Source organism: Capricornis sumatraensis, chromosome 2, assembly GCF_032405125.1.
Source record: "Capricornis sumatraensis isolate serow.1 chromosome 2, serow.2, whole genome shotgun sequence".
Classification (NCBI taxonomy): domain Eukaryota; kingdom Metazoa; phylum Chordata; class Mammalia; order Artiodactyla; family Bovidae; genus Capricornis; species Capricornis sumatraensis.
The window spans coordinates 169,362,695-169,376,975 of NC_091070.1; the positions used below are offsets into that span (position 1 = coordinate 169,362,695).

General features: G+C 37.3%; 1 protein-coding gene across 1 annotated transcript in view; it reads right to left on the reverse strand.

Moving 5' to 3' along the window:
• Positions 1-5,311: 5,311 nt before the first annotated feature.
• Positions 5,312-14,281, reverse strand: part of MSH4 (mutS homolog 4) — an 85,241-nt gene continuing 76,271 nt past the window's right edge. Inside the window, exons 19-20 of the mRNA XM_068966161.1 lie at positions 8,472-8,560; positions 5,312-5,491 (exon numbers count right to left, since the gene is read on the reverse strand). Of these exons, the coding sequence (XP_068822262.1) occupies positions 5,312-5,491; positions 8,472-8,560 (269 nt within the window). The remainder of the gene's footprint in view (positions 5,492-8,471; positions 8,561-14,281) is intronic.

A 14,281-nucleotide genomic window follows, 5' to 3' on the forward strand; every position in this document is an offset into this window, starting at 1 on the left:
TCCTTGGAAGGAAAGTGTTAAAAAGCAGAGACATTATTTTGTCAACAAGTCCGTCTAGTCAAGGCTATGGTTTTTCCAGTAGTCATGTATGGATGTGAGAGTTGGACTGTGAAGAAAGCTGAGCGCTAAAGAATTATTTTGAACTGTGATGTTGGAGAAGACTCTTGAGAGAGTCCCTTGGACTGCAAGCAGATCCAACCAGTCCATTCTAAAGGAGATCGGTCCTGGTTGTTCATTGGAAGGACTGATGTTGAAGCTGAAACTCTAATACTTTGGCCACCTGATGCGAAGAGTGACTCATTTGAAAAGACCCTGATGCTGGGAAAGACTGAGGGCAGATGGAGAAGGGGATGATAGAGAATGAGATAGTTGGATAGCATCACCAACTCAATGGACATGAGTTTGGGTAAACTCCAGGAGTTGGTGACAGACAGGGAGGCCTGTTGTGCTGCAGTTCATGGGGTCGCAGAGTAAGACATGACTGAGTGACTAAACTGAACTGAAACTACATTTAATTATGATTGTACATATTTTAAGCTCATAAATAAATATACAGGAAGTTCAACACACAATATATTCACATTTGAAAATTTTACCCGTAGCATATAAGACAGTTAATTTTTTTGGTTGAAAATACATATTAATATGAAGTAAAAAAAATCACATTTTTTTTTCTTTTTTGGCCAGGTCATGCAGCTTGCAGAATTTTAGTTCCTTAACCAGGGATCTAATCTGAGAGCCTGGCATTCAGAGGGTTGAGCACCAACCATTGGACCACAAGAGAATTCCCTGAGATGTCTTTCTACTGGAATTATTATTTCTATATTTCTCAACATGGGTGATAGAATCACCACCTAGAATCATATTTGACTCTTCCTTTCTGTATTAATTTGCTAGGGCTGCCATAACAAAGTATACAAACTAGATAGCTTAAAACAACAGCAATTTATTACCTCCTAGTTCTGGAGCCAGAAGTCCATACTGAGGTGTTAGTAGAACCACACTCCCTCTGAGTCCTGAGGGGAATCCTCCCTTGTCGATTCCTAATTGCTGTTGGCTTCCCCGCAATCTTCGTGATTCCTTGGCTTGTAGATGTATCACTGCAATCCCCTATCTTCACATGGTGTGCTCCACGTCTCTGTCTTCACATAGTCATCTTATAAGGACCAGTCATATAGGGGCCCACCCTTCTCCAGTATGATCTCATCTTAACAAACTACATTTGAGATGATCCTATTTCCAAATAAAGTCATATTCTGAGTTGCAGGGGTTAGGATTTAATGCTTCTTTTTCAAACAGACACTTCACCCAATAACACCTTTCCCTCACTAAAAAATCAGATAAGTCATGAATCATTAATCTGGTTAATCAGCACAAAATCTCCTTAATATCTTTCAAATCAATGTTTTCTCTACTCCACCATCTCCATTCTCCTCCTTTACACACACACACACACACACACACACACACACACACACACACACCTGTTCTCACTCCATTCTCACTGTTCTCCTTTACACACACACCCCCCATTCTCACTCCATTCTGTCACACACACCTGTTCTCACTCCATTCTGTCACACACACAACACACCTGTTCTCACTCCATTCTCACTGTTTCTACCCTCAATCATCAATTCTCTTCTGCACTATTTAAAAGTTTCTTAAACTATCTCATCTGTTTGGTTTCAACCACACATCTCCAAACCATTTACGCTATCACCCAGACGATCTTTCAAAAGAAAAATCTAATCATGTTATTCCTCTACTACCACCATCCTCTTCTACTCTCCAGCAAACTCTTTTGTCATCTAAAGGAGAAACTATATAAAGCACCTTCTTCAACCTTTTGCCACTCTCATATACACTCTATCCCCCAGATAAACCAAACTGCTTCTGGTGTCACATCTTTTTGCTTTTACACATGGTGATGATCCTTAACTAAAGTGCTCTCTGTTCCTGAGCACTTGGCATATTTTACTACCCTTAAATTCCCTGGAGCCACAAATTGCAAACATTTTTTTGGTGCTATTAACCTTCTTATTTTCCTCTACTATTGTATTTATCACATGGTATTCCAACCCTTCTAAGTGTGCTTTTTTTCTCTTAACTACACCTGAAGTCTACCTCAAGGTCAGACATCTTTTGTGCACCTAGCACACAGCATGTTGTCTGTTCCATAGTAAATATTTTTGAACTAGATTTTTCAGTAGTTTTTTTTTTTTATTTTTACAGTAAGACTTACTCTGAAACTTTCGCTTGAAGGGAAACATTTACTGTATTACCAAGAGAGGTTAAACTAAAAAGCAGGTAAAAAATAATTTTGGAAAAAAGAGTTTTAAAAATCACTGCTTGTGAAAGAATGATCAGAATAACTTTAAAATATCTTAAATGCATTACTCATTACACATCTATTAGAATGGCTAATATTTTTTTTAAAACTGACAAGTGCTAAAGAACATGTAGGACAATTGAACCTCTCATACATGGCTGACAAGAACGCAAAATGGTATAAACCCTCTCGGAAAGAGTTTAGCAGCTTCTCTTGAAGTTTGATATATACTTACAATATGACAGAGCCAGTCCACTAAATTAGTGATAGTGAAGTCACTCAGTCGTGTCCAACTCTTTGTGACCCCATGGACTGTAGCCTATTAGGCTTCTCTGTCCATGGGATTCTCCAGGCAAGAATATTGGAGTGGGTTACCATTTCCTTCTCCAGGGCATCTTCAGTAAATTTTAATAAGTGAACCTGTTTCTGTTTTGTAAACAAGTGATTTACAATAAAAATAAATATTTGATTTTCAAAAAAAAACACACATACACACAAAAATCTCTATCCAAATGTTCATAACAACTTTATTTGTAATCGTCAAAAACAAAATGCCTAAATGTCCTTCAGTGAGTGAGTGAATAAACCATGGTACATATTCAATACAAACAATGGAATACCAGCTAGCAATGGATAAATTCTAAAGTACATGATGCTCAGTAAAAGAAGCCAGTCTCCAAAGGTCACATGCTACCTGATTGATAAAAACAAAATTATAGGGAGGCAATCCTTAACCATTCCCAGTGAAGACAGAGGTCAGGGAAGAATTTGGCCACAAAGGGCTAGTACTGAGGGAATCATCTGGTAGTGACTGAACTGTTCTGCATCTTGATTGTGGCAGTGGTAGTGGTTCCACAAATTCATAAATGTGCCAAAATTCATTAAATTATAGACTTAAAAATTTAATTTTACTGGATGTAAATTTTAAAATAAACAAATATATATATTACTTCCCAGGCATGAAGGTTAGCTGCCTTTTTCCTCTACTCTCATGTACCTTAGCCCTCGACTTGAGATAGATTAATTCATGTGAGGAGAAAGGTGGAGCAGACAAAAAGAATGGCTTTGAGGTAGATTATCAAGGAGTTTGTTACAACATTGTGAATATTTATCTTAAAAGACTGGATTATGAGATAATGATCTATAATTCTAGAGACAGACAAAGGCGAAGAGGTACTAAAGAGGAGAGCAAATAGACCTGAAAATTACAGAATGGATCGTCTCCCTACCTTTCACCTCTGTCCTATAGCACCATGACTTAATAATTCTATCTTCATCTGACTTGCTTTTTCATGTGCTTCTGCTACACACAAAATGATTGAAGAAAAAGCAATTTAATTTTAAGAAGATATAAATCCATTTTTATTTCAGTACTTCAAATCTAAAATAAAAGGGATTAATCAGTTGGCTACAGTTTTTGCATCAAAAACTCCAAATGATGAACAATTTCTTAAAAGTCTGGTGGAATTTAATATGGCATTAAATGTAAAGGGAAGCTAATAACATCTGAGGAAATGATATCTAGCATATTTAGTAGTTTGCACTTGTCTCTGCTGCCTTTTCTTCCACAGCCCTGCTCCCCTTCTGACTTTTTTATTGCTTCCTCCTTTTCTTCCCTGCCCTCCTACACAGTGTATGATGCCCTTTAGCTCCTCAATGCCTCCTAGAAACTTGCCACAAGTCTAAATTATCTACCTGCTTTTACGAATGACCACACAAAATAGAATTCATCTCAAAGGCTGTGAATTAAAATGTGGCTAATAGTCAAGTTCAAATACTGTGGAGCTCTATTTATAAAACATGATTATAGGAAATATAAGTAGTCTAATAGGACATTTAACATATATCTAATGTAACTAATAACACTAATTTACAGTATTTTTTTTTTTTTAAAAAGAATGCGTGTCATTCAGATTATAACTTTTCAGTATACCTGGCTACTAATATGTACTTAGAATACTAAGAGTTTAATAAAGTCAAAATTATTACATTTTGTAAAATAAAATATGCATATATTAACAAAAATACTTTAAAATTATTTAATAATTTCCCCATGTTAGGCCTTTGGGTTGAGATTATGTGACTAAGTCTTTACTGAGATGGAACTGCAGAAATAAGGTGTTTGAGAAGCTCTTTGCAGTTATTGAACAACTGACAGTCTTCCATTTTCTTTTGTCCATTTATAGAATAAACTTTGGGTAAACTCTAAAAGGTGGTGTGAGCCACATGCCTGTGCAAAAACAATTCTACATAATGTTTCCTTGTGAATCAACAATTAAGGCAAACATATCAATATTATCTTTCTGCTGCCTTGGTTACTCACCTAAAAAAGATGGTCAAAAATGAAAATTTGGAAAAGAAAAGGGGTTGGCAAGTAGAAAACGGAACACCTGGCTATTAGGTAATTACTCCTTCCAGAAACACTCTCTGCACTACGAAATACCTATTTGATGAATTTCAACCTTTAGAACTATACTGAATGCCAAAATGAATACTTTAAAACTCTCAATTGTATTCTAACAAACTTCAGATGTATCCACTGTTGGAATTTGATGGCACTAATTAAGAAATTATTGACTCATAATAAGAATGTAAAAGAAATATTGGTTCCAAATCAGAGTGTAAAAGAAAACCTCACCTAAGTTTCCAGGCCCACAAAGAAAGATTGTTTTTAGCTAAACTATATACGATAACATGTGAAACCATAACTTGTAACATGAAGTTTCATAAATGAGAAAAGTGTCACATTAGATTTTTTCTTACATAAAAATCAGTTCTTTAAATAGTTCTCATTTCTTAAGTTATATAACAAACATTTTCTTATACAGAATATATAGATGATAATGCTGATGTTAATACAATGTAATTTTCAATTAAAATATAAAATTTAGCAAATATTTTATTTTGCTCACAGGAAAAATGAATTCTAGGTTCCTCATATTAATATATTATTTCATTAGTATAAAATGTGAATTGTTACTATTCTTCAGTCTTTCCTGAATCTTGAAAATCTGCTTCATACTTCTTTTTGAGATTACTTAAATATGTTCGTAAACTGTCTGGATCCAATTGAGAGTTTCGAGCAGTTTGAACAAGTCTAGTAGCTAGATGGTACACAGCTCTCTGTCTTTCCATCTCAGGTGTACTCCTTTGGTTTTGCTGTTATTGAAAAATATATAGATAAAAATTAAAATATGATTCTTATTTTGGCAATATTCTATCTCCTTTCATAGAAATAAGAATTCAATGGTTAACCAATTTTTTTGGATAAGTCAGTCCCATCCAACTAGAGAATAATATACCAGAAAAAATAAATATTATTTTGGAGAATAAAATTTCTCATGAGTACTTACTACTTTATGACAGATCCTAATCCTTGAAAACCATTTTTCAATGAAAAAAAATCTGCGAAATGTTTCAAGTTTCTCAATACAACACCAAAACGTAATAGAAAATCCACCAGAATTATGTCCTACAAACACTTTATCATTGAAAAGTTATGGGAAAATAACATTCTGCTCATTACTATGCAGTGTTCATAATTTTAAATGTCACTCAGAGTACTGCTCTGCTATCTCCTACTTTAATTTCCCAGCAGATAAACTGGTGGATAGAACGGGTCATCAGTAAAATGTCCCTCAAGAGAGTTCAAAAATAGAAATTGCTAGAGTCTAAAAGAAAATATTGCTTCAGGGATAAATTACATTTTTAAAATAAGCAACACAAATAGCTAGTTAAAATTATGCCTTAATTCTTAACAAATTATACTTAAGGATACCCAAGAAATAATGCTTAAAATAGGACTCTTCTAATACTTTGGAGGACCTTTGGATATTCAGTTCTTGAATACCTCCCTTCAGGGTTGGGAGTACGACTAGAAAATTCTTCATTCACTTTTTTGCCTGAGCCAGATCAAGGAATCAGTATTTTTTCAATCTTAACTTTTTATGTAAAGACTTAGTTTCCATTCTCTAAGGGGATGGAATACAATCCTTTCAACTCCTTCTCAATAGCCAGGAATTCTCTCTCTTACTGTCACTATAGAAAAACTGCATACAACTCCATGAAATAGAACATTGATTCATCCATCTATTTGATATACTGATTGATCAACTATCCATTTATCATTTAAACAACAATTATAGCTATTATTATCTATTTTCAAGACCCCATAAATTGTATTTATGACTACAGGGGATACAAAAATGTCATCCTGACATGACAATGGAACTCAAAAAGCTCAGTCTTACAGTGAAACATACACGTTTACAAGCAATTGATTAATCATGAAAAGTTCCATAAGGGAGATACAAAAATGTTCATAGGAAAGAAAGTTCACTTCCATCTTGGGTCAAGAAGGGCTTCAATAGGATGGAGTATGGGTAGACATTCCTTTCTCTAGGGGATCTTTCCAACCCAGAGATCGAATCCAGGTCTCCTACATTGCAGGCAGCTTTTTACTGTCTGGGCCACCAGGGAAGCCCCATTTAAAATGAATCTTGATGGATAGAAGAGCCTAGAAGGAAAGATATTCCAGATGGAGAAAACAGAGAGAGCAAACACGTTAGAAAATGTGGTACACAATCAGGTCAAAATGATGAAATGACAAGTAACTCAATGTGGCAGAAATGTAGAAAAGGGAGGGAACCTACTGCATAGTCCTAATGACATGTACTTAAGAAGAAGAATTCATAGACTCTTAAGCATCCATGAGAGATACGAAAATGAAGAGAAGAAAAGGTTTTTCAAAAGATGAGAAATTTAATTTTGGACCTACTGAAGAGAAAATATAAGTTAAGGTTTTAAGAAATATGGAGAAAAATATACAGTTTGAATCAAAAAGAAATGAAAATGGAGGCTGAGGAAAGGATGAGAATCACCAAGAGTACAGAATTCTAAACAAAGAAATGGTAAAATCTTAGGAATTCTTAGAAAGCACCAGTGAAGAAGGGAAACAAGCAATCACCAAAGAGGTAGAAGAATGGGAATTACTCAGTAAAATATTCAGCTAAAGAGAAGTTATATTAATTTGCAGTGGATAAAATTAGCCTGTCTTGAATATATTTTGAGCAGCATCAGGAAATCTAAAAACTGGAAAACTACTGGAGAGGTTGCCCGTAATTGGAATTTGGCAAGAGGAATTCTAAAGAACTAGGTATAGGCTCTTCAGAACTGGACCACTGCCAAAATCACTGGTGAAAAACTGCAATGGAATAACTAAATAGGCAAGTAAAGTCATAAAACCAGTTAAGGTCAAAAGACTGATGGATGTAAAAAAAAAAAAAAAAAAAACTGAAGGCAGGTTAAGAAAGAGTAAAAGATAAAAGAAAGGTTAATACTGAAGAAAATTTACACTGCACCTAGTTTAGTTTACTGAACAGGATGGATTCTTAAAACAATATAAAACACCCAATGCAAAAAAAAAAGATTTCAAATTTTCAGTTACCAGATGTAAATTCAGTGTTGGGTCTACTGCTTCCTAGGAAATCACTTAATCTCTGTGAACCTCAGCTATAAAAACGTAAGTAAAAATGAAAACTTTATTATTTATCTTTAATTAAACCTAACTATTTCATGAAGAGTTAGGCTTATATATGATAATGGATACAAGAGCTTTGAAAACTATTTTAAAAGATGTGAAATGTTGTGCATAGTATTTCTTTCTCTCTCTTTGTTTTTTGGCTGTTCCAAATCTTAATTGCAGCATATGGAATCTTTACTGTGGCCTGTTGGGATCTAGTTCCCTGACTAGGGATCAAGCCCAGGCTCCTACATCGGGAGCGTGGAGCCTTAACCATTGGACCACCAGAGGAGTACCATGATTTTTATTTTTAATGCTTATTTAAGGAGATTTCTTTTCTTATCATAAAGTCAGTGTACCAGTAAGTACCAGATGAACTGAACTGTTTAACTTTTGTCTCCTATTTTATTAGTAGATTTTCTAGGGATAGTTATAATACATCAAACCAAAAAAGTTTTGAGAAGTAAAAAGGATTTTGTTTATTTAGGAAATAGGTTTTTGTTTTAAATGTTTTAATTATTACTTATTATATATTTAGATCGAAGACCATAATAAACATGTACACTAAAAGTATTTTCTTAATTTGAAAAATAATTCTTATTGCTAAACTTTCCTTACCAAAATCTGTCTGGTAATTCGAGTTGTGATGTCTTTGGCATCCAAGACAATTGACAGTGGGAGTGATGATACCTCTGCAGCTTTTAATCCTAAAATTATAAACAATGGGACTTCAATATTATTACTTGTAGTATTGCTATGTTTGTGTTAATCAGTATTAATCTTTTCTTCACAGATTTAAACTTCCTTTCTTAGGCATTTATGAATTACTTCTTAAAATTACATTCTTCCAAGTTCTGGGTGACAACTTGCCAATTATTAGATTTAATTACTTGCTAAGACATGTAAGACAAATTAGAATATCAATTACTTCTCAAGATACCTCTGAGACAGAAAATATGAAAGGGAAAGGAAAAAGGTAATTAGAAAATCAGATAATAGTAATAACGCTGAAATTCCAGCTACAAATTCAGTTGGTTTATAAGTCGAAGGACATAATGGGTTTTGCAGGATAGAAGAAAGTGTAGTCACAGATAAGCTTACAGCTAAGTATTCATATATTTAGTAGATTAATGAGAGAGGGATTTCTCAGAAGTCATAACGATAGGTGACTACTCCATGGAAATTCAAATACCAGTAATATTCTCATGCTCTTAGATTTTTATTGTATCAGTGTCTCACAGATTTTTTATTTTATGCTAATAGTTTATTGCTTTAGAGGCAATAGAAGCAACATCAACACTTATTTAGAAGTTACTAACTGCTAGGCACTGTGCTAGACAGTTCATATTTGGTCATTCATTTAATCCTCACAAATCCACACATATCACCATTTAATAGATGAGGCTGAGGCTTATAAAGATTAAACATCTGATACAAATTAAGTTATACATTCGATTTTCCCATTTCAAATAGCAAAACAAAGATGATTTTTTTACTCTCACAAAGAACAGTCATAGCTAAAATAAATTTGAGAAAATTATTTGTAAAAGTCCAGTTTGTAGGTCATCTGCATGGCGGCTCTATAGTGGGGTTAATGGCAACTTTCTCAAAGAGGACTTATGCCGTATGCCATGCCTCCCAGGTCTGCTGTAGCCAGAGCCCTTGTCCCTGTGGTAGATCACTGCTGTCCTATTCTTCCGCAGGAGACACTCAAACACTCAAAGAGCAGGTCTGGCACAGTTTCTTGTGGAGGTTGCTGCTCCTTTCCCTGGGTTCTGGTGCGTACAAGGTTTGTTCGCTCCCTCCGAGTCTCTCTGGCAAGTCTGAGATTTGATTTTAAAACATGATTGTGTCCCTCCTATCATCTTGTTGGAGCTTCTACTTTGCCCCTGGACACAGGACATGTTTTTTTGGTAGGATCCAACATTCTCCTACAGATGGTTGTTCAGCAACTAGTTGCAATTTTGGTGTTCGCGCAGGGAAAGATGAGTGCACTTTCCACGACACTGTCTTCAGTTCAGCTCAGTTCAGTCGCTCAGTCATGTCCAACTCTTTGTGACCCCATGAACTGTAGCACACCAGGCCTCCCTGTCCATCGCAAACTCCCGGAGCCTACCCAAACGCATGTCCACTGAGTCGGTGATGCCATCCAACCATCTCATCCTCTGTTGTCCCCTTCTCCTCCTGCCCTCAATCTTTCCCAGCATAAGGATCTTTTCAAATAAGTCAGCTCTTCACATCAGGTGGCCAAAGTATTGGAGTTTCAGCTTCAACATCAGTCCTTCCAATGAACAACCAGGACTGATCTCCTTTAGGATGGACTGGTTGGATCTCCTTACAGTCCAAGGGACTCTCAAGAGTCTTCTTCAATGCCACAGTTCAAAAGCACCAGTTTTTTGGTGCTCAGCTTTCTTTATAGTCCAACTCTCACATCCTTATATGACTACTGGAAAAACTATAGCCTTGCCTAGATGGACCTTTGTTGACAAAGTAATGTCTCTGCTTTTTAATATGCTGTCTAGGTTGGCCATAACTTTCCTTCCAAGGAGTAAGTGTCTTCCAATTTCATGGCTGCCATCACCATCTGCAGTGATTTGGAGCCCAAAAAATAAAGTGAGCCACTGTTTCTACTGTTTCCTCATCTATTTGCCATGAAGTGATGGGACCGATGCCATGATCTTCGTTTTCTGAATGTTGAGCTTTAAACCAACTTTTTCCCTCTCCTCTTTCACTTTCATCAACAGGCTCTTTAGTTCTAGACTTTCTGCCATAAGGGTGGTGTCATCTGCATATCTGAGGTTACTGATATTTCTCCTGGCAATCTTGATTCCAGCTTGTGCTTCATCCAGCCCAGCATTTCTCATGATGTATTCTGTCTTAGATTTAGATTATACCAAAGAAGTTCTTGTACTGTTGTAGTTCTAGGGCCCACAACAGATTTCCCAACCTGGGAACCTGGCCTAAAGGGCCTGAGAACCCCGAGGGGATTTGACTTTGAAGGGATTTGATAATAAAACTTTCAAAGGACTGGGGAAAGAGATTCTTCGAGGGCACAACAAAACCTTGTGTGCACCAGTACTTAGAAGACAGGAGCAGTGACCCTGCAAGAGGCTGAACCAGACTTGCCTGTGAGTGTCCAGAAGTCTCCAATGGAGGCATGGGTCGACAGTGGCCTGCCAAGGGTCAGGGGCACTGACCACAACAGTCCTAGGAGCTGCACTGTAGTGGGGTAAGTCTTTGAGTTATTGATTCAGTTGAGCTATTTCAAATCTTGAAAGATGATGCTGTGAAAGTGCTGCACTCAATATGCCAGCAAATTTGGAAAACTCAGCAGTGGCGACAGGACTGGAAAAGGTCAGTTTTCATTCCAATCCCAAAGAAAGGCAATGCCAAAGAATGCTCCAACTACCGCACAATTGCACTCATCTCACATGCTAATAAAGTAATGCTCAAAATTCTCCAAGCCAGGCTTCAGCAATACGTGAAACACAAACTTCCAGATGTTTAAGCTGGTTTTAGAAAAGGCAGAGGAACCAGAGATCAAATTGCCAACATCCACTGGATCATGGAAAAAGCAAGAGAGTTCCAGAATAACATCTCTTTCTGCTTTATTGACTATGCCAAAGTCTTTGACTCTGTGGATCACAATAAACTGTGGAAAATTCTGAAAGAGATAGGAATACCAGACCACCTGACCTGCCTCTTGAGAAATCTGTATGCAGGTCAGGAAGCAACAGTTAGAACTGGACATGGAACAACAGACTGGTTCCTAATAGGAAAAGGAGTATATCACGGCTGTATACTGTCACCCTGCTTATTTCACTTTTATGCAGAGTACATCATGAGAAACGCTGGACTGGAAGAAATACAAGCTGGAATCAAGATTGCCAGGAGAAATACCAATAACCTCAGATATGCAGATGACACCACCCTAATGGCAGAAAGTGAAGAGGAACTAAAAAGCTTCTTGATGAAAGTGAAAGAGGAGAGTGAAAAAGTTGGCTTAAAGCTCAACATTCAGAAAACGAAGATCATGGCATCTAGTCCCATCACTTCAAGGGAAATAGATGGGGAAACAGTGGAATCAGTGTCAGACTTTATTTTTTTGGGCTCCAAAATCACTGCAGATGGTGACTGCAGCCATGAAATTAAAAGATGCTTACTCCTTGGAAGAAAAGTTATGACCAACCTAGATAGCATATTCAAAAGCAAGGACATTATTTTGCCGACTAAGGTCCGTCTAGTCAAGGCTATGGTTTTTCCAGTGGTCATGTATGGATGTGAGAGTTGGACTATGAAGAAGGCTGAGCGCCGAAGAATTGATGCTTTTGAACTGTGGTGTTGGAGAAGACTCTTGAGGGTCCCTTGGACTGCAACGAGATCCAACCAGTCCATTCTGAAGGAGATCAGCCCTGGGGTTTCCTTGGAAGGAATGATGCTAAAGCTGAAACTCCAGTACTTTGGCCACCTCATGTGAAGAGTTGACTCATTGGAAAAGACTCTGATGCTGGGAGGGATTGCAGGCTGGAGGAGAAGGGGACGACAGAGGATGAGATGGCTGGATGGCATCACTGACTTGATGAACGTAAATCTGAGTGAACTCCGGGAGTTGGTGATGGACAGGAAGGACTGGCGTGCTGTGATTCATGGGGTCGCAAAGAATCGGACACAACTGAGTGACTGAACTGAACTGAAGTCCTTTGAAGCAGGTCACCATTAGTCCTGCAATAGTTTGGCCTGAGGCCAAACTACAGGGAGGGACCACAACCACACCACATCAGCAGAAAATTGGATTAAAGATGTACTGAGGATGATCCCACCCATCAGAGCAAGACCTAGTTTTCCACAGAGGGAGTCCCTCCCATCAGGAAGTTTCCACAAACCTCTTATCCTCATCCATAAGAGAGCAGACAGAATGAAAACCACAATCACAGGAAACTAACCAAACTGGTCACATGGATCACAGACTTGTCTAACTCAATGAAACTATGAGCCATGCCATGTAGAACCACTCAAGACAGACAGGTCATGCTGGGGAGTTCTGATAAAATGTGGTCCACTGGAGAAGGGAACGGCAAACCATTTAAGCATTCTTGCCTTGAAACCTCATGAACAGTATGAAAAGGCAAATATATGACACTGAAAGATGAACTCTCCAGGTTAGTAGGGCCCAATATGGTACTGGAGAAGAGTGAGAAATAGCTCCAGAAGGAATAAAGAGGCTGAGCCAAAACAGAAAAAAACACCCAGTTGTGGGTGTGTCTAGTGGTGAAAGTAAGTCTAATGCTGTAAAGAACAATATTGCTTAGGAATCTGGAATGTTGGGTCTGTGTTTCCAGGTAAATTGGAAGTGGTCAAACAGGAGCTGGCAAGAGTGAACATCGATATTTTAGGAATCAGTGAACTAAAATGAACTGGAATGAGTGAATTTAATTCAGATGACCATTACATCTACTACTGTGGTGAAGAATCCCTTAGAAGAAATAGAGTAGCCCTCATAGTCAACAAGAGTCCAAAATGCAGTACTAGGGTGCAATCTTAAAAATGACAGAATGATCTCTTCATTTCCAAGGCAAACCATTCAATATCACAGTAATCCAAGTCTTTGCCCCAACCACTAATGCCAAAGAAGCTGAAGTTGAGTAGTTCTATGAAGCCCTACAAGACCTTCTAGAACTAACACCCAAAAAAGATGTCCTTTTCATTACAGGGGACTAGAATGCAAAAGTATGAAGTCAAGAGATACCTGGGTAACAGGCAAGTTTGGCTTTGGAGTACATAATGAAGCAGGGCAAAGGCTAACAGAGTTTTGCTGAGACAAAGCACTGGTCATAGCAAACACCCTCTTCCAACAAAACAAGAGATGACTCTACACATGAAAATCAGATGGTCAATACCAAAATCAGACTGATTATATTCTTTGTCGCTGAAGATGGAGAAGCTCCATACAGTTAGCAAAAACAAGACCGGGAGCTGACTGTGGCTCAGATCATGAATTCTTTATTGCAAAATTACTAGGCCATTCGAATATGACCTAAATCAAATCCCTTAAAATCATACAGTGGAAGTGACAAACAGATTCAAGGGATTAGATCTGATAGACAGAGTGCCTGAAGAACATTATACTGGAGGCAGTGATCAAAACCATTCCTAAGAAAAAGAAATGCTAAAAGGCAAAATGGTTGTCTGAGGATGCCTTACAAATAGCTGAGAAAAAAAGAATTGAAATGCAAAGGAGGAAAGGAAAGATATACCCATCTGAATGCAGAGTTCCAAAGAATAGCAAGGAGAGATAAGAAAGTCTTCCTCAGTGATCAAGGCAAAGAAATAGAGGAAAACAACAGAATGGCAAAGACTAGAGATCTCTTTAAGAAAATGAGAGATACCAAGGGTGCATTTTGTGCAAAGATAGGCGCAATAAAGGACAG